Source organism: Macrotis lagotis, chromosome X, assembly GCF_037893015.1.
Source record: "Macrotis lagotis isolate mMagLag1 chromosome X, bilby.v1.9.chrom.fasta, whole genome shotgun sequence".
NCBI lineage: Eukaryota > Metazoa > Chordata > Mammalia > Peramelemorphia > Peramelidae > Macrotis > Macrotis lagotis.
This window is the reverse complement of record NC_133666.1, coordinates 407,976,050-407,994,818: the sequence shown is the minus strand read 5'-3', so window position 1 is coordinate 407,994,818 and position 18,769 is coordinate 407,976,050. Positions and strand designations below refer to the sequence as shown.

Genomic DNA, 18,769 nt, shown 5'->3' with positions numbered 1-18,769 from the left:
CTTTTGATTTGAACTTCTGGCAGGAAGTACTAGAATAATGAAATCAAAGATCCTTTGGGCATCTTTATTTTAAGTGCTTACTAAGGGTAAGACAATTGGGAGAGCTGGACATAGAAAAATGAAATGGACAAAGTTTTTGTTCCTAATTATCTTATTTAATAAAAGAGGTAGGAATATTGGCACAAAACTCCTAAAATACTAATTAGAACATGAAGAATACTAACTATAGAGAAGTTAAGAGATTGGTTCATCATACTTAGTGAAAGATCCACAAACAAAATTAAGATCTCCTGTCTTGTTTCTAGTTTTAGTATTCTTTTCAGACTTCAAGAAGATGGAAAATATATTTCAAATCTAAATTATTAAAATTATGATATTTATATTAAAATATTAATCAATTCTAGAATTGAGACTGATCATAGATTAAAATTTTAAAACTTGAAAAGGTCATATATTTAACTCCCTCATTTAATAAATGAAAAGATATGGATTGCTCAGATTCATAGGGGTAATAAAAAAGTAGAAGAGCTAAGATTCAAATCTTCTGGTTTAAATTCTTGTATTCTTTCCAGCATATCTTTCTGACTCTCAATTGTTTCCCCTTACTTTCACTCTTTAAAGGTACCACTTGTCATTTTAAGGAATAGAATTCTGAGCTAATCAGACCTTGTTCTGACCCTATGAGGCATTTGTTCTATCATTCTGCTTTCTTCTGTTGAACTGAAGTTGATACTGAGAACATGGTAGTATGAATCTTCTGTTCCTGTTGGACACCAAACAAAAATAGCAGATTTACAGATATAAGGGACTCTGGAAAGTTACAGATGCCATGCTGTCTTTTAAGAGTGACTATTCTTGACTTATATGGCTCTATTTCTTTCTGTAAGAAATAATCTGTTTTGGTTCTCTGAACAAATTCCAGATGAATTTATTTTCTAATGCTCTAGTCTAAATTAGTATTCTCTTCTGGATTTAGCAGAAAGCATTGTCACTTCCTACAGGCCAATAGCCATAGTTTTGTTAAAATAATATATGCTTAGTTTAGTGTCCTCATATTTTTTGCACTATACTAAGAAGCAACATGAGTCATTTTAAACCAGAAAAATTGTTCTCCTTTTAGGCTTCCATTCTTTGTCATTCTTTGTCAGGTTACATGGGATCAGGATAAGAGAAAAAAGAGAGAGAGAGAAATATTATATGTAAACTTATGATGCATATAACAAAATAATAAGACATATATAGATTATATGTGAATATACAATGTTACATGTTAAACATAGACTTTACCTCACATTTAGATAATAAAATTCAGAGATCTGAAAAATAAAAAAATTGAATATGTGAGTTGTCTATCAAAATTCAGCATGAAAAATGAGTTAAGTACATGTAGACATTCAAGTTTCTACAGAGAAGTAAACCTCAGCATATCAATACTGGTTTTTCATTGCCTCTAGAAAGGATCAGAAATGTCTGATAGTTACAGAATGTGTCAGTTCATAGTGATGATGCTAAAATATCTCCTAGAATTTCTATGTACATTTTTCTTGACTTGCTGGAAGCTAGCTATTAATTTCTTAGAAAAAGCATTCTTTCAGAAACTGTCTTTTCAAAACCCATCTCCCCAGCATAGTTTTTAGGATATATAAGCTGAACTTTCTGAAATGTTTAAAGTTAATATATCAAAATCAACTCTACAAAAGGGCAGTATGTAGTAGTGGAAAGAATATTGTACTTGGTGTCAGACTTCCTGGGTTTCATTCAGTCTCTTACTCTAATTCTTACTTGGGCATTTCATTCAATCTTTCCAAGACTCAGTTTCTTCACATGTAAAATGAAGTGATGATAATAACTGTAAATAATGTAATGATTTAAGGATAGTAGAGCATCCGATGCAACATCATATACCAGATAAACTTCTAGAGGAAGTAGAAATAGCACCATCTGTACCAGATGATGTTTTCTTAGAACAGATCCATGATTTATGCAATACTACTTTAAAGGCTTTGACAGATTTATCCACAATGTATCTAAATAAAGGGAAGATATCAGAGATGTGGGCAAAGGGTGATCAAGGAATCATTATTACCAACTCATATGCCTAATTTTCACACTATATAAAATTTTAATTTCATAAGAGAATAATCTTTATGCTGAGCATCAAGAGTATGAATATTTGATGAAAATAATAGAATAGGGCAGCTAGGTGGCATAGTGGATAAAGCACCGGCCTTGGAGTCAGGAGTACCTGGGTTCAAATCCAGTCTCAGACACTTAATAATTACCTAGCTGTGTGGCCTTGGGCAAGCCACTTAGCCCCATCTGCCTTGAAAAAAAATACTAAAAAAAAAGAAAGTAATAGAATAGATTTTCAGATATGATATTTGATAGTAGAATACATCTTTAATGACTGAAAGGTATAAAGAAGGCAAGATCTCCAAGGTGTATTTTTTTGTTAATTATTAACAAATGCATTTAATTTGTTAGGAAAAAAACACCATTTTAAAGATTTTAGTCCAATCATCTTGCTCCCTGTATAAATTAGAATTGTATTTAATTCCTTGAAAGATATATCAGTAAAGAAAATCTTATTAAATGACTCTCTGAACATTCATAGCAAGGAAGACTTTCGAAAGAGAGAGACCAGCTTGTCAAAAGTATTTGTTACTTTTGTGAAGGAAATCCAGTGCATATATCTGAAGAATAATTCCCAATAGTGAGTGTCCTGTGTCTAGATGACATTTTACTAATTGCTTTGATCCTCAGAAAATTGCAAAGACTACTAAAAGATATCTAAGCCTGCAAAGAAATATGGAAAGATTGATTATTCATACAGAGAAGAGTGAATCTGGTGTTCAGTTTGTGCTATGCATTTAGATATACCACATAAATCTTGTCTATGAATATCTTGTAAAGACACAGCAAATGGATAATAGTTGTACCAAGAATTGAACAAGAAAAACTGAGTAGAATAGATTGTCTTTGGGGAATTACAGAGTTCTTTTTGATATTCACAAGTTCCTCCATAAAACAAAGGTCTATCAATTTAACACCATTGGTGGATATAGTCCTGAGTCAGGAGTCAGGAAGACCTGAATTCACATATAGACTCATATACTTACTAGCTTGTGATACTGAACAAGTCACTTAACCACTTGCCTGCCTCTGTTTTCTCAAAAGTAAAATGTGAATAAAAATGATACCTACCTCCCACAGTTGTTAAGATATTTATAAAGCACTTGCCAAAGTGCCTGGAACATCATAGTAACTAACTACATAAATGTTAGCTATTATCATTATCAATCATCATTATCATTATATTCATCCAAAGATATCAAATAACTATGAGTCATACAATCTCTGTAGAACCAAATTTGAGGCTCATCCAAAGGGCAATAGTACACAGTAAGTGTAAGTAAATTGTAACAAATTGCAAATAAATAATTACACAGAAATGGTATAAAGGGTACCACAATAAAATATTTCATTAAAAAAGATTGACTGGTCACATGGTAAGGGTAAGGGATGGTCAGTCTAATAGTTCATGTCCTTTATTGGTGTTCTTAGTGTGTGTCAAGATAAAATGAAGAAAGGCACCAGAACATTTTGGTAGGGTCCTACATAGAAAATTTAAGGGAGAACATAAAAATCAATCAAACAGGAGGAGCAGTCATGGATGAGTCACTGGAAGGAATGCTCACATTGTTGATTTCAAACATTTAGTGGATTGTGAAAGAGTCTTATTGCTTTAAATGGTCTAAATCTGCTCAGCAACACACTCACACCACATCACACCATGTGCATATACACATACACAAACACACTATTGATGAATTGGTACTTGGAAAGAGAACTCTAGATGTTACAAGCAAAACCAGCCTTCAATCTAAAGTGCCACTTTCTCCTCTTCCATTTCCTAAACAAAGATAGCTTCTTTTAGTATCAGAGCAGTGAGGATCTTAGATATCATTCAATTCAACTTCCTCATGTTAAGAGGAAACAGAAACTCAAAAATATAGCCATCTTTCATCTTCAGAAACAGAATTTATATTTTCCACATAAATGTCAATATGACCATGGTCATTTCCCTTGAATTTCAGCTTCTTTTTTGAGAAATGCCTCAAAGAGAATTAAACAGGTTCAAGTGAAGGCTTGAGTAAGGGATGTAACTTAAGGAAATGAACTCTTGCAACTTTTATTTTGGCTTCTTAGAATTAATTTCTCTTGTCTATTTGATTCTTGGCTGTGTCTCAAATAGTTGTAGTTGCCAGAATAAGTGACTGTTAGATAGATGAAGTGTTAATTGTAGCATTTTTCTGCACATACTCCTTTAATAAAAGAAAACACAATAAGTTAAGAAAAGAAAACACAATAAGTTAAGAGGGTAGATATGTCCAGGAGTAGAAAGAATAGTGGTAAAAGGCAGAGCAGATGTCATTTGGTTTGTTCTATATATTACAGGGCAGTTACAGTGAAAAGAGTGCCAAATCTGGAATCAGGAATATTCATTTCCTGAGTTCAAATCTGGCCTCAGACACTTACTAGCCATGTGACCTTGGGCAAGTTACTTAATATGTTTTACCTGTTTCCTCATCTGTAAAATGAGCTGGAAAAAGAAGTAACGGAAAATCCCAAATGGGAATTTGGCTGAAACATCCATACAACAACAGTGTAGCACAAGGTAATAGAGAAGCTTCCTCTAATGTATCATTTCCATGTGACCCTAGGCAAGTGACTTACCTTTTCAGTGCTACAGACAACTTTCTAAGATTTTCATTACAGAAGAGTTGCAGGATCTGAATTGGTAGAGGGAATTTCTTCATTGGAAGTTCCCTGAGCCATTGAAAGTACATTGCTTGTCCCCCCCCCCCAAATAATATTAATGCTGATTCACTGAAGGGTGATAAAGGAGGATTGCCAAAGTTCAAGTTCAGGAGAATTAGCTGTATAGATAGTATAAACTGTGACACTGGACTAGTCACTTGACCTCTAGGGATCTTAATTTCTTCATCCATGAAATAAGGGAGCTAATTTTATGATATCTAAGATATTTTCCTATACTAAATCTATTATCCTGATCTGATCATCCTAAATTGTGATAACCAAATGAAATAATTATGTGAGAGTGCTTTTTGTAAGGTATTACTGTTATAGTGATCTGTTAACTAGAGATGGAGTTAATCAATTAATAGATGCTTGCTAGTAAGCATTCTTGAAATTCTTAATTTTATTGTCTGTAAAATAGAAATAACTTGACCAGTTTCATGGAGTTGTGGGGAAAGGATTTTACAAATATAAGACATCAATATTTTGAAAAGATACATCATTTTGTCATAAATGGACCCCTCAGCAGGTGCATTTCACAGATAGTTTCATGAATTGAATGGATTTGCATGACCACAAATGTCATCTGGAAGGTTAATGTTTGATGATGAGATTCTTGACATTAGTCTTCAGATGCTGGACTTCAGATGACAGTTCTGAGTGGTCTCAAACTTTTGGAGACTTAGCAGAACTTGTACTCTATGTGTTATAACTTTCACAGATATACTTTAAGCTAACAAATCTCTATTAGGCACTTTTTATGTGTATGGAATTATGAAACATACTGAATATAAAAGGAGAGGGGCAAGAACTGAACCTGTGATTTCATGGTATAGAGAACACCCTAGAGGGGAAAAAAGACTAATTCAATCAATACCGATCTCTGCAACCATGCCAACCTAAAGAATTGCTTAGATAATGAAGAGTTTGGGTCATTTTCCCAAGATCATAAATCTCTCAGTAGTGGGACTTGAACACAGGACTTCTTAACTCTGAGACTGATTGCCTCTCTCAATGGAACTATGAAGATTAAAAAATATTAATTATGCCCAATATTTTCAAAGTCCTTAAAATTTTGCAGCACATTTTATATATACTACCTCATTTGAACTTCACATGAAAATCTGATATTATGAGTATTGCAGGTGTTATTATCTTTATTTTACAAATAAATAAACTGAGGCTTGGTGAGTTTCAAGGACTTTCCCATGGTCAGAAAACTAGTTAGTTGCATATGTGAGCTTCAAATCCTTGTTTCCTTGACTCCAAATCTGGCATTCTGTTCACTATTATGAGTTTCCAAAAGCTTATATCAATGATAGCCCTCAAAGAGATTACAATCTATTGAAATATATGAGTATAAAAACATTAGTTTTATAAGATAGAATGCAGAATGAACAAAGCCAAGATGAAAAATTATCTTTGAAAAATTTGAGCAAGAAGAGATCAGCTAAAACAAAGGTTTCATGGAGGAGAGAGCAAATGGGCTGAGAGCTAAGGGAAAAGAAGGACTTAAGTAAGTGGATGTGTGAAGGACCTATATCACAGACATAGGAAAAGCATGAATGTTTGGAATTGGTAGAATGAATCATGGATTATAGGATTTCAAGATTGGAAGAGACATCAGTTATCTGATCTAATCTATTCTTTAAGTGAATCTTCTTTTCAACATACCTAGCAAGTGTTCATTCAGTCCTTGGTTAATGACCTCTAATGACAGAATACTGTAGCCCCTGAGATATCATGCTATGGACAAATGCTATGGACATTTTCCTATATAGCAAACAAATATGAAACTGTTTTCTATCACTTGCCTCTAGATTTATTTTCTGATTTGAGTCCAAGCTAAAGAGATAAGTTGGCGTAATGGAAAAAGTAATGAACCTAGAATCAAGAGACCTAATTTGAATCTCCTCTCTAGTATTTACTAGATATTTGCCATTAAGCAAATATTTAACTTCTGTGAATCTCAGTTTTTGCATCCATAAAATGGAAATAATATTACCCACTGTACAGAGATGTTGTAAGGCTCAATTGAGAAGAATGTTAATTTATTTTTTGCAAACCCTTAAATCCTATAAGAACAATATAGATGGTATCTAGCATTATTACTACCTTCTAATAAGAAGACTGTCATATTTCATCAATGTCTTCTCTTCTATTGGTCAAACTTCCCCAACTGATTAAGTGATCTTTATATTTCGTGGTCTTCTTAATATATTGGTGACCTTTTCTGTATTCATGTCAATTTGCCATTCTCCTTCATAAAAGTAGTACCCAGAACTAAATCTAGCATGTTCCTTATATAGGCTGATGAGAGCAGAGTACAGTAGGTCTTAATATTTTAGGAGAGTACACTATGATTTTCTTAATTCAACATGTCTTTTTTTGGTAGACATGTGAACTTTTGACTCATATTAATCTTGAAGTCCACTAAGAACCTAAGGGTTTTTTCTTTTTAAAAAAATTTTGTTTATATAGGCAATGGTATTAAGTTTACAAGTTTACACAGCTAGGCAATTATTAAGTGTCTGAGGTTGAATTTGAACTCGGGTCCTCCTGACTCCAGGGACATCTAGCTTCCCCAGTTTTTTTTTCTTCAAATGAAGAGAAGCTAACCCCAAATCATGCCAGTTAGTGTTCGAACTAAAAAAGTATAAATTTGTTTTATCTATTAAATTTCAGCTTTTTGATTCCAAATTATTTAAACCTTTTTGGGTTCAAATTCTGTCATCTAACAAATTGACTAAGCCAGTGGGTTTTTGTTGTTGTTACTGTTGTTCTTTATAAATTTGACTATTATTTACAAATTTACAAATTAAGTCTTCATTCAAGTCATTTAAGAAATCTTTGAACATCATAGGACCAAGGACAGATCCCTAGGGCTCTACACTAGAAAGGTTCTTTGCACAAAAGATTGATTGACCCATTTAGTTTCTAAACACTACTCTTCATCCCAACACATACACACATTTTCCAACCAATTAGCACCTATTTGGTGTTCAGTACAATGTAAGTTTTCTAGATGCTATTTAATGAACCCAAAATTGACTGTATTTTGTTCTCCCATGAATATAGGATCAAAGTAGAAAAAAGCAGCTAACATTTTCTTGAACAATGCTTCATAGGGCTCCAACTGTCTATGGAAAAGCTTATCTCCTATTTTTAATGTGTTTGAATAAGGCAATAAAAACTTCTATGTATGTGTGAGTGTATGCTTTTGAGGCTCGACATAGATGACAGATAGATAGATAGATAGATAGATAGATAGATAGATAGATAGATAGATAAAGTTGGGTGATGATTGATGGACATTGATTCTTTTGGCTTTGGAGTTCATATTTCTTGAGTTGGCATTGGTTTGCTTAAAAAGTTCTTAATTGTTAAAAATGCTGCATAGGCTTCTCCCAGTGTTGGGGAGAAGTGAGACTTGTTGGAAATTGAGGTACCAGGATTCAAATGCAACCCTCTTGGCATCAGATCTCCATGTCATTTCTTGACAAATTCTGAAAAGCCTATTGAATTCTGGCCAGGACTTCTCTGCAGTATTTGGCTGATAGTCAGGTACAGTGATTGACTGGGCATGGTAATAAAGATGCAAATCCCTGTCTTTCTCCTTTACTACCTCTCCCCACTCCTGATACATACAAATGTATATTTCTTTTTAAAAATTTATTTCTCAATTATTCAATTGGGATGCTCTGTATATTATAGAATTATTTTCTTCACCCAAGAAACTACATCTAGACTTGTTAAAACCTAAATTGTAGAATTTTCCTGCTACACAACTTAGGAGAGAGAACTCTAGTTTAATCTTTTAAAATGTCATTATAATGCAGGTAATTTTGGTGAGAGGATTCTTTTTTTTAATTAAAGAAAACATTTTTACTTCAAAAACCTAATATGGCCTATAAGTAGCAATCCTGAGAACAACAACATTTTGCTTGTGTTTTTGGGAGAGGGGCTCTTTGGTGCTTGGCTATTCTATTGTTGGAAGGTAATCTTCAAAGGACTGCTGGCTTTTGAATCTCCTCCATATCAAAAATTCTAGCTTTAATTATGAGATTAGCCTGCATTTTTTTCCTTTGTGACCAAGAGGAGAAAGGCTGAAATGTGCTTATTATTCTGCAAAATATCTCAGATGGCAGGATATGAAATGTTTAATTTTGTGCTAGAAATGAGAGCTGATCAAATTATAGGTTCATTCAAACTAGAGAATGAATTAATGAATCAGGAAGAAAGAACCATTAACCCACAAATGAGTTTTAAGGTATCTGTGCTAACAGACCCTGGATTCTTTTGTGTCTTTTAGGATCCTTACAAGTGATGAATAAAACAAGAAAAATCATGGAGCGTGGTGGAGCCACTTTTATCAATGCTTTTGTCACCACCCCTATGTGCTGTCCCTCTCGGTCCTCTATGCTCACAGGAAAGTATGTCCACAACCATAATGTGTATACCAACAATGAAAATTGTTCCTCCCCTTCCTGGCAGGCAATGCATGAACCACGCACATTTGCTGTGTATCTTAACAACACCGGATACAGAACAGGTAAGCATAAGTGGGCTTCAGGACTCAGTGCATAATGGAAATTGTTTAATTTTTCATTAGTTTTTTTTTCTCTTGATCCCTTCAGTTGATAGCTCTCTCTGCCTCTTGAACTGGCATTATTTTGTCTGTAGTATATATTTACCCATATGTTTATTTGTTGTCTCTCCCTAAATCTAAGAATGTAAGCTTTTTGAAGGATGAGTCCACTTAAATTTTTCTTCATATTTCTATAACCTGGTACGGAGTCTGGTACATATGAGTTATAAAAGCAACATTGTTGAATAGAATTTAAGTTGAGAGTATGTCTAAATATGATTATAATATGTCCTCTCCCTTCTTATAGTACCCTCCTCCTTAATCATAAATCACTGTAAAAGAATAACCTAGGAAGGTAGATCTTTCCCCATGGGATCTTGGACTATATAATCTGTCAGCACTTAATATGTTATATTTATGGACTGTGATGTTGATTATGATGATGCTAGAGTTGTCACTGACAATTATTATTAGATATATGTTCACAATGGAAATTGTGATCGTTTCCATTATGGAAAAGAAGGAAGGTTACACTTAGGGTCTTATCCTAAGTGAGTTTGCTCTTATTAATGATTTTAAATTTATGGCATCTTTTATCCAAGGACTTAAATGCAATTTGCAAATCCATCAAACATCCCTGAGGAATCAGTAGCTAAGCAGACTTTCTTTTCACATTTTATAACTGAAGGGGAAACTTTCAAAAATGGTGAACTGTTCATTGACAGAGTCAAAATCAAATCCTTAACAACCTAACCCTGCCTCTGGGCACAAAATTTTATATCTCTTGATGGAAAGCATACAGTTAAATCAATATCTTTTAACTATTTAATAAGCTTTAATATAACTTTTGGTATACCTGTTAATAAAATATCCTCCCATGAAATTCAGGATCATCGGCTATAGTTTGGGTCCCCACCCCTCAATGGCTACCATAGGCAATTGAAACCCAAGATATTTGTGAAATAGCTCTTGCCAAGACATGACACATTCCACATGGTTGATGAGATTGTTTCTGATTTGAAAGTTGACATTCACTAGGGATTTTCTGTATCTCAACTTACATGAAAATCCTGAAATAAAAAGGGTCAAGGAAATGAAAACAGGGCCTGAGCTGGTAGATGACATACATAAGAGAGTAGTTATGGTGAGCTGAGATTATCCTATTATAGTAGTAGAGTTGGGAAAATTCAGAAGTGAGGAAAATATTTGTAACCAATGAGTACATATATATGCACATTCATGTTTCACACACCAGCTGATCCTTTTGTAAAGATACTTTATGAGGGGCAGCTAGGTGTCACAGTGGATAGAGCACTGGCCCTGGAGTCAGGGGTACCTGAGTTCAAATCCAGCCTCAGATAGTTAATAATTACCTAACTGTGTGATATTGGACAAGCCACTTAACCCCATTCCCTTGCAAAAACCTAAAAAAAGATACTTTATGATTTTATGCTAGCTGTCTTCTTCAACTTCATGCCCATCACCATTCTCTATACCCTTCAGACATGCAAAGACAGACATTGTCTTTAATGTATGTAGGTCTTTCCCATCCATATCTCAGTAACACTTGGTAAGAAATTTGGACCAGAATCCACATCCAGAGAAAGAACTATGGAGTCAGAATGCAAACCAAAGTCTACTATTTTCACTTTTTAAAATTTATTTTATTTTTTCTTACTGTGTTTTTTTTGGATTCTTTCACAACATGACTAATATGGAAATATATTTAATATGATTGTACATGTATAACCTCTATCAGATTTCTTATTGTCATGGGGAGGAGGAGAAAAGTGAGAGAAATAGAAAACTATGGAACTAAAAATCTTACAAAAAATGAATGTTGAAAACTATCTTTACATGTAATTGGAAAAAAGAAAAAGAAAAATTTAGTTGGGCCTTTTGACTTGAAAATTAAGTAAGATAGAACTTCTTTTAGAAGTTTTGAGAATTCATTTAGGGCAAATTATATGTATTCACTCTTATTCCTTTATTTCCACCAGTTAATATTTTTCTTTATTTTTTTTGTCAAGACTATAGGGTTAAGAGACTTACCCAAGGTCACTGAGGTTGAATTTGAACTCATGTCTTTCTGACTCCAAGGCTAGTGCTCTATTCACTGCACCACCTAGCTGCCTCTCCAATTAATATTTTTAGCTTGGATACTAACTTAGAAAGCTTTCCAAATAAAATTATTCTCTTCAAAGTTGCTTATTAAACTTATAGTCACTATGCATTTATCAAGAACCTTCTATAGATTCCAAGCACTATGCTAAGTGCTGAGGTTACAAAGAAAGGTAAAAACACTCCCTGTTCTTAAGAACATCAAAACCTAACCAAAGAGAAAAAAATAAGGTCAAGGTGGCACAGTGGATAGAGCACTAACTCTGCAGTCAGAAGTACTTGAGTTCAAATCCCCTTAGACATGTAATAATTATTAACTGTGTGACTTTGGACAAGTCACTTAATCCCCATTGCCTTGCAAATAAAAATCCTCAAGGAAAGGCAATAAGATTAAGAGTTCAAGGAAAGACTTCTGCAGAAGGTAAGACTTTAGCTGAAACTTGTAAAAACCCAGGGAAGTCAGAAGATGAAGATGAGGAGAGGAAAAGTTTTAAAGCAAAATAGATATGTGTTCCTAATTTCTCTCAACTATTGGTGAGCTCTTCCTCAGATTTTGCTAGAGTACTTTGTTAGTCTTTCATCATTGCTGCGATCAACTAATCAATCAATAGTATCCTTTAAGTCCCTTCTGTGTACCTCAGACATTGGACCAAGAAATGGGGATAAAACAACAAAAGTGAAATTGCCTTGCCCTCAAGGAGTTTACATCCTAATCAGGGAGATCACAGGAGTACTGGTCCTGGTTCTAAGGACCTGAGTTGAAATCCTGCCTCAGACAGTTGGGTGTTCCTGGGCAAGTCATTTAAAAGTACTTAGGTTTTTCAATGGAAGGAAAAATATTAATGTCCTAACTTTCTGAGAAAACAGTTTGGTGTACAAGAGAATTCTACATCTTACTTAGTAAATTCAAGATACTTGAGTACCTATTCCGACCTTGACACTATATTTAATATGCCAATATATTTAATATATTTAATGATTAAATATTTAATATATTTAAATATATTTAATATGATTGTACATGTATAACCTATATCAGTAGAATTAAGGATCTAAAAAACCCATCCATCATTTAACATGGAGAACCAGAGGGCAAGTGATTTAATCAGAATCTCACAGCTAGTTCATAAGAAACTGTTGTAACACAATAATAATTATAAACACCTCTTCTTTGCATTTCTAACACTCCACTCATCATCTTGCATCATCTTTTTGAGGGGAACCATGCAATAGCATATGAAGCAATCATACTGAAAGCTAAAAAAAACATACTAATGAAATTTTCAGAAAGTAAATTAGGGTGAATTTCCAATACCAAGTAAAGTAAACCATTTCTAAAACATACCTTCCCATCTTCTGGAAAATCTACACACCCAATGCATTTATAGAAAAATAACTAGAAATCCAGACAATGAAATTCAGAGACCAGTCAAGGAAACTGTAATATTAAAAGATACCAAGTGGCTGTTACAAAACAGCCCACAATGCCCTATTACAAGAAGTCAACATGTTAAGTTGAAAATATACTGGTACAGTGTAACAATACAGAGAGGTAAAAGTCTTTCCCCATAAATGTTTGATGTGAGTATATCTAGAATACAAATTCAATGTTTTAAAATACTTCATTAATAGAAATATTTATATATATGTATATATATATATATATATATATATATATATATATATATACTAGGATTTCAGAGGCAAAGTTCAAGGATAACTAAGGAATAATTTGTATGAGATGAACTAAAAAGACTAGGTTTTTACAATTAAAAATATTAAAATAGTTGATTTAAAAGCCTAAAATATGTAAATAAAAAATTCCAGAAGGAGAAGAATTATTTTATATTGCTACAGCTAAGAGTAATGGGATGAAATTGACCAAAGGAAAAGTGTTATTATAAGTGTTCACCCTTATTCCTTTATTTCCACCTATTAATGTCCTTTATTTCTTCCAGTTAATCCCTGCATTGAGATCTGTTAGATGGTGAAATTATCGTTTCAAGAGAATAAACTATCTTCCCTGGAGATACATTTCAATGAATTAGTATAAAGCAGAATAGAAAGGACCTCAGAGAGATACACTGAAGTCCCTTTTAGAGTGACTGGCACTATAGCTTAGATGATATAACAAGATAGGTCTTTGATATCTGTTTCTGCACATGGCCTGAAATTTCTGCCTAAATCTCAGAGTTAAACTGCATTTGGTATGAAATGTAAAAATATATTGGCCAGCTTCTTGTGAAAAGAAAGTGCAAGAATATTGATCTGGGCAAGGAAATGGAGAGAACTACTTCACTTTTTATATAAAAGGTCACCTTCAGCAATTTGGGAATTAAGTCCTGAGAAATATCTCATTCAAGAGACTATCTTAGTATGAGGATACAATCATAAACATTCATTATTTATTTTCCCTTTTTTTCCACCTGCATTTAACATCATTTCTCTTAAAATTAGAGTCAAGATTTGATACTAGCGATACCATAAAAATCTAGATTATGGTAAATTAGATTAATCAGTTGGAAGATCAAAAAAGTATAATTTCATCAATATAAGAATTTCTTACATCATACAAATCTGAGATCACATCCTGTCTAAAAATTTTATTTGTAGCAACTGTCTATTAACTGGAGCACTTAGGCATTGGTGCTACACTAGGCATTGATGTTACAGTGGTAAAAATGAAAAAGATTACATTCTATTCAGGGAATATAGTAAATACAAGTTTATACAAACTTACACAAAGTAATTTCCTGATGAAGACAGTATTAAGGGTGTAAATGGAAAGATCAGGAAAGGGTGGTCGACACAATGCACCAAGTCTTTTTAAAAGGGACATCAGCATGCTCATCTTTTGAGTGAATCAAATTTGTATCTGAACATTTTATTCCTTTTGTTAGCTCTGTAGCATTTGACTTTCCTTCATTCAGTGTCCTTCCTGGGTTTTCAACACTTCTCTCATCTGGTTCACCTACCACCTGACTAGCTACCCCTTTATTGGAACATCATCACATTTACTTCCTATTTATTGTTGTATCCCATGGCTCTTTCTTTTAGGGTTCTCTTATGTACCCATTGGTTTAACTATTGTCTCTATAAGACCAGTGATGAAAAGGTCTTCAAGAATGAAGAACAAACATCAACAACAAGAACAACAACCATTCCCTGATCTCTTTCTTGAATTTCAATCCCAAATCTCCAAATCTTTTTTTTAGTTTTGTGTTTTGGTTTTTTTTTTTTTTTTTTTTGCAAGGCAATGGGGTTAAGTGGCTTGCCCAAGGCCCCACAGCTAGGTAATTATTAAGTGTCTGAGACCAGATTTGAACTCAGGTACTCCTAACTCCAGGGCCAGTGCTCTATCCACTGTGCCACCTAGCTGCCCCACAGCTAGGTAATTATTAAGTGTCTGAGGCTGGATTCAGGTACGCCTGACTCCAGGGCTAGAGCCGGTGCTCTATCCACTGCGTCACCTAGCCACCCCTCCACATCTCCAAATCTTAACATATCCATGGAAAAATCCACCTTTCCCTCAAAACTCTTCCCTCTTAGAAGCTCATTTAATTTTATTAAGGGTATTACCATCCTTCCAGTCACCTTTGTTCAAAACTCGAGTCTTCCTTTTCTTTTCCCTCTCATTCATCTATCATTTGCAATCAGCTATCAAATGTTATGAATTTTACTTCCAAAATATCTCAGATCTATTCCTTTCCACTCACCCAGACACCACTCAAATTTGTGACTTCTTAATATCTCATCTGAACTATTGCAATAAACTCCACAATTAGTCTACACATTCCAGTGTCTGTCTAAACAATCCTCCACACAACTGCCAAGTTGATATTCCAAAAATACAAATCTATTGTATTGTATTGTATTGTATGTTCTTCACCCAAAGTAAACTAATATTCTGATACAACACTCATAGTATTTTGAATGCTTTTTTAATAGAACCATGATTTCCAGTCTAACATTTGCAGATGATAATGCCCCTTCTACCAAAGGAGGCCAGCACCTAAATGCACATAAAGAATTGCCTAGGTCAGCAAAGGAAGAGGGCAAGGGAGAAGGAAATGAACATCTATAAAATTCCTACTATGCTAAGCACTTTACAAATATCATCTCATTTAATCCTCCCAACAGTCCTGCAAATCAGATGCCATTCTTATCCTCATTTTACAGTTGAAGAAACTGAGGCCAACTAGATTATGTGACTTGCCAGGGTTACGCAGCTAGTAAGTATCTGAGGCTAGATTTGAACTCAGGTCTTCCTGACTCTGAGCATAATATTTCATCTAGACTGTGTTGTTAACTACCTCACTGCCATTAAGAAGTTAAATGATTTTCCTAGGTTCACATGACCAGTATATGCTAGTGGCAGGTCTTGAAGCCATTTCTTCCTGATTCCAAAGAACACATCTTCTCCATGATGTTATCTCTCAGTACACATCTTTTATGAACCAATTTATCTAACTTTCTTGTGACAGGTTTTACTTTCTTTCTTGTCACTTTCTTGTCATGTTGTTCCCTACCCTACCCATCTCATTTAACAAAAATTTTACCCATCTTTCAAGATTATCTCAAATGTCCCCTTTTTTCATGAATCCTTTACTGATTTCTTCCCTCAAACTGTATCTCACCTATTCCTCCTTTGAACCTCAATAGCATTTTGAACACATCTTCTATCATCTTTCTCTGTCTTATAGAACAGGCATTTGTTTACATGCCTAATATTCCCTCATACACAAACATACCAAATGGAAATTAAGATAAAACATATCTTATTCATTTCATTATACCTCATACATGATAAGAGCTTAATAGTTGTTTGTTGACTGTTTGAAATAGAGAGGGAGAAAATGAATTAAACTTTAAGGTCTTTGTCATGAATATTATTAAAGTCAAAGTTTCTCTGTGAATGTAATTGTATATTATTTCAACTTAGGTGGGGCATCTTTTAAATACATTCTAATAAAATTTTGTTGTTTTAAAATAGCAGTATCTCATTGAAGGAACTGTGTGCTTACCAATATCAATATCATGCTTAGCTTCATTTTTCCAATAAGAAAAGACTCTCAGGCTTTCAAAGTGATAAAGTTTTGTAATTGTAATACTATTTTGCTATGTTGTATTTACATAAATTCTGTTAATTCTTGACATTTTGTAATAAAATGATTTTCTCATATTAGTTTGCTTTTCTGGGTCTCATAATTCCATGTGAGAAAATTAACATTCCATCCCCTACCCCCTACATTACAGCTTTCTTTGGAAAATACCTCAATGAATATAATGGCAGCTACATCCCTCCTGGGTGGCGAGAGTGGCTTGGATTAATCAAGAATTCTCGTTTCTATAATTACACTGTTTGTCGCAATGGCATCAAAGAGAAGCATGGATTTGATTATGCCAAGGTAATTTCCAGACTCTTTGACACAACATCAATTATCTCATTCTTAATGGGGGGGATAGAAAACATTTTCAAAGAGTTTTCTCCACCTATATTGCATTTTTTTCCTTTATAGTGAAAATTAGTCATTTTAAGATTATTTTGGAATATAGGTAGGGAAAAACTCCACAGAACACTAGTTTTCAAAGTTTTTTTTTTCTTTTTTATGATTAGGAGAAATAAACCTTTGATAAAAGCATAAGGAAAAGTACTGAGATTTAATTTTTCCATGGTTATTCATTTTATTCTATAGAGGATTTTTTCCTGCATAGACAGTAGCTTACTTGAGCTATTTTTCATTAAAAAGGAATTTTGCCTATGAGGTCTGAATTCGAAAGGAGATTAATAAAAGACAATAATACTTTGTATGTAGAATGCTTTTAAGTTTAAGAAAACCCATCACATTCATTATTTCAGTTGATCCTCATCGAAACCCTAGATAATAGAAATATTATTATCCCCATTTCAAAGATAAGTGAACTGAGGCTCAGAGAAGCTAACTTTTCCATGACCTTATAGATTGCTAGTGACAGAATGGGGACAGAGATATAAAACAATTAAGGACTGCTCTCTGTTTTCATTCTTTATCATAATTAAACTTGTGTTATATAGGAGGACTTAGGCTTTGTAAATATTTCACAGTAGTCATTGCTTCAAGTCAATTCTGGGATTTCCAAGTGTCATAAAGGGATATTATATATATATATGACTCACCAATAATAGTAAAATTGTTTGAATGTGAGATCTGACCTGCAAATTTGCAATGATGTTTCCTAGTTTGTTACCCCATTATAAAAGTGAAATGGTCACACTTGAAAATCAAGGAAAAATATTTGAACCCAATCAAAACTGTAATTAGATTCAACAACATTTGCCATTAAAGTCCCTTTCCCCTCCTATTCATGACCATTTTTCCTCCCCACTATTTTTTTTAGTCAAATATCTGCCATAACTAGTATTTAGAGTTAAAAGAGACCTGGTAGGTCATGTGGTCCACCTTCCTCCTTTTATAAGTGAATCTAGAGAAGTTAAGGGACTTGTCCAAAGTCACAGTACAAGAGCAAAGATCTGTGATTATATTCTTACCAAATCTAGCACCTTTGTAATTTACCATATTGTCTCCAAATATCTAAAATAACCTGAATCTCCCAAATGAGTGTAACTCAAGAAAAAATAAAATTCACTAGAAAGGGGAGGTCTAGTCTACTTGACTTATTTTACTCACATTACCATTTTCAGATTTGACCTATTTGATTGTAGATGAATATATGTTACATTGTATCCTTTATAATTTCTTGTGCCAAAAACGATGTGAACTGACTACACAGTTTTTTAATAGAATTATACAATTTTAGAACTGGAAAGGACTTAGAGATTATTTAGTTCAAGACCCTCATTTTATAGTTGAGATCCAGAGAGACAGAGGTGAGTTCCCAAGGTTACACATCTAACTACTGACACAATTAGGGCTCAAATATACTGGAACTAAGTCCATTGCTCTATACCCTTGTATTTATTATCCATGGGAGTGTTTTTCATGCTCATTGTTCAAGTTATTAACCTTTACCTCCCTGTTGTTCTGAAGAGTACAAGGTAATCACCATTTCCCAAAAAAGTATTAAGTTAGCATCTTTCTCATTACTGAAGCAGAATTAATGTCAAAGACTACTGTGTCAAAGTTCCATGGTGAGGGAAGGAATGAAACTGGCAGAGAGGGAGGAAGAGCGCAGCTGGTTGGCCTGGTCCAGTGCTGACTCAGATGCTGCCCCCTCGGGCACTGCTTTTGCAGCTGTTCA

General features: G+C 33.8%; 1 protein-coding gene across 6 annotated transcripts in view; it reads left to right on the top strand.

Annotated features, from left to right (window-relative positions):
* SULF1 (sulfatase 1) overlaps nt 1-18,769 on the top strand; it is a 207,148-nt gene that overhangs the window by 119,087 nt on the left and 69,292 nt on the right. For 5 of the 6 annotated variants that reach the window (XM_074202304.1, XM_074202298.1, XM_074202300.1 and 2 more), the window contains 2 exons: nt 9,134-9,373; nt 16,787-16,938. In XM_074202304.1, coding sequence (XP_074058405.1) covers nt 9,134-9,373; nt 16,787-16,938 — 392 coding nt within the window. Of the gene's footprint in view, nt 1-9,133; nt 9,374-16,786; nt 16,939-18,769 lie in introns of those variants that run through there. The other variant, XM_074202303.1, reaches the window with a different exon arrangement.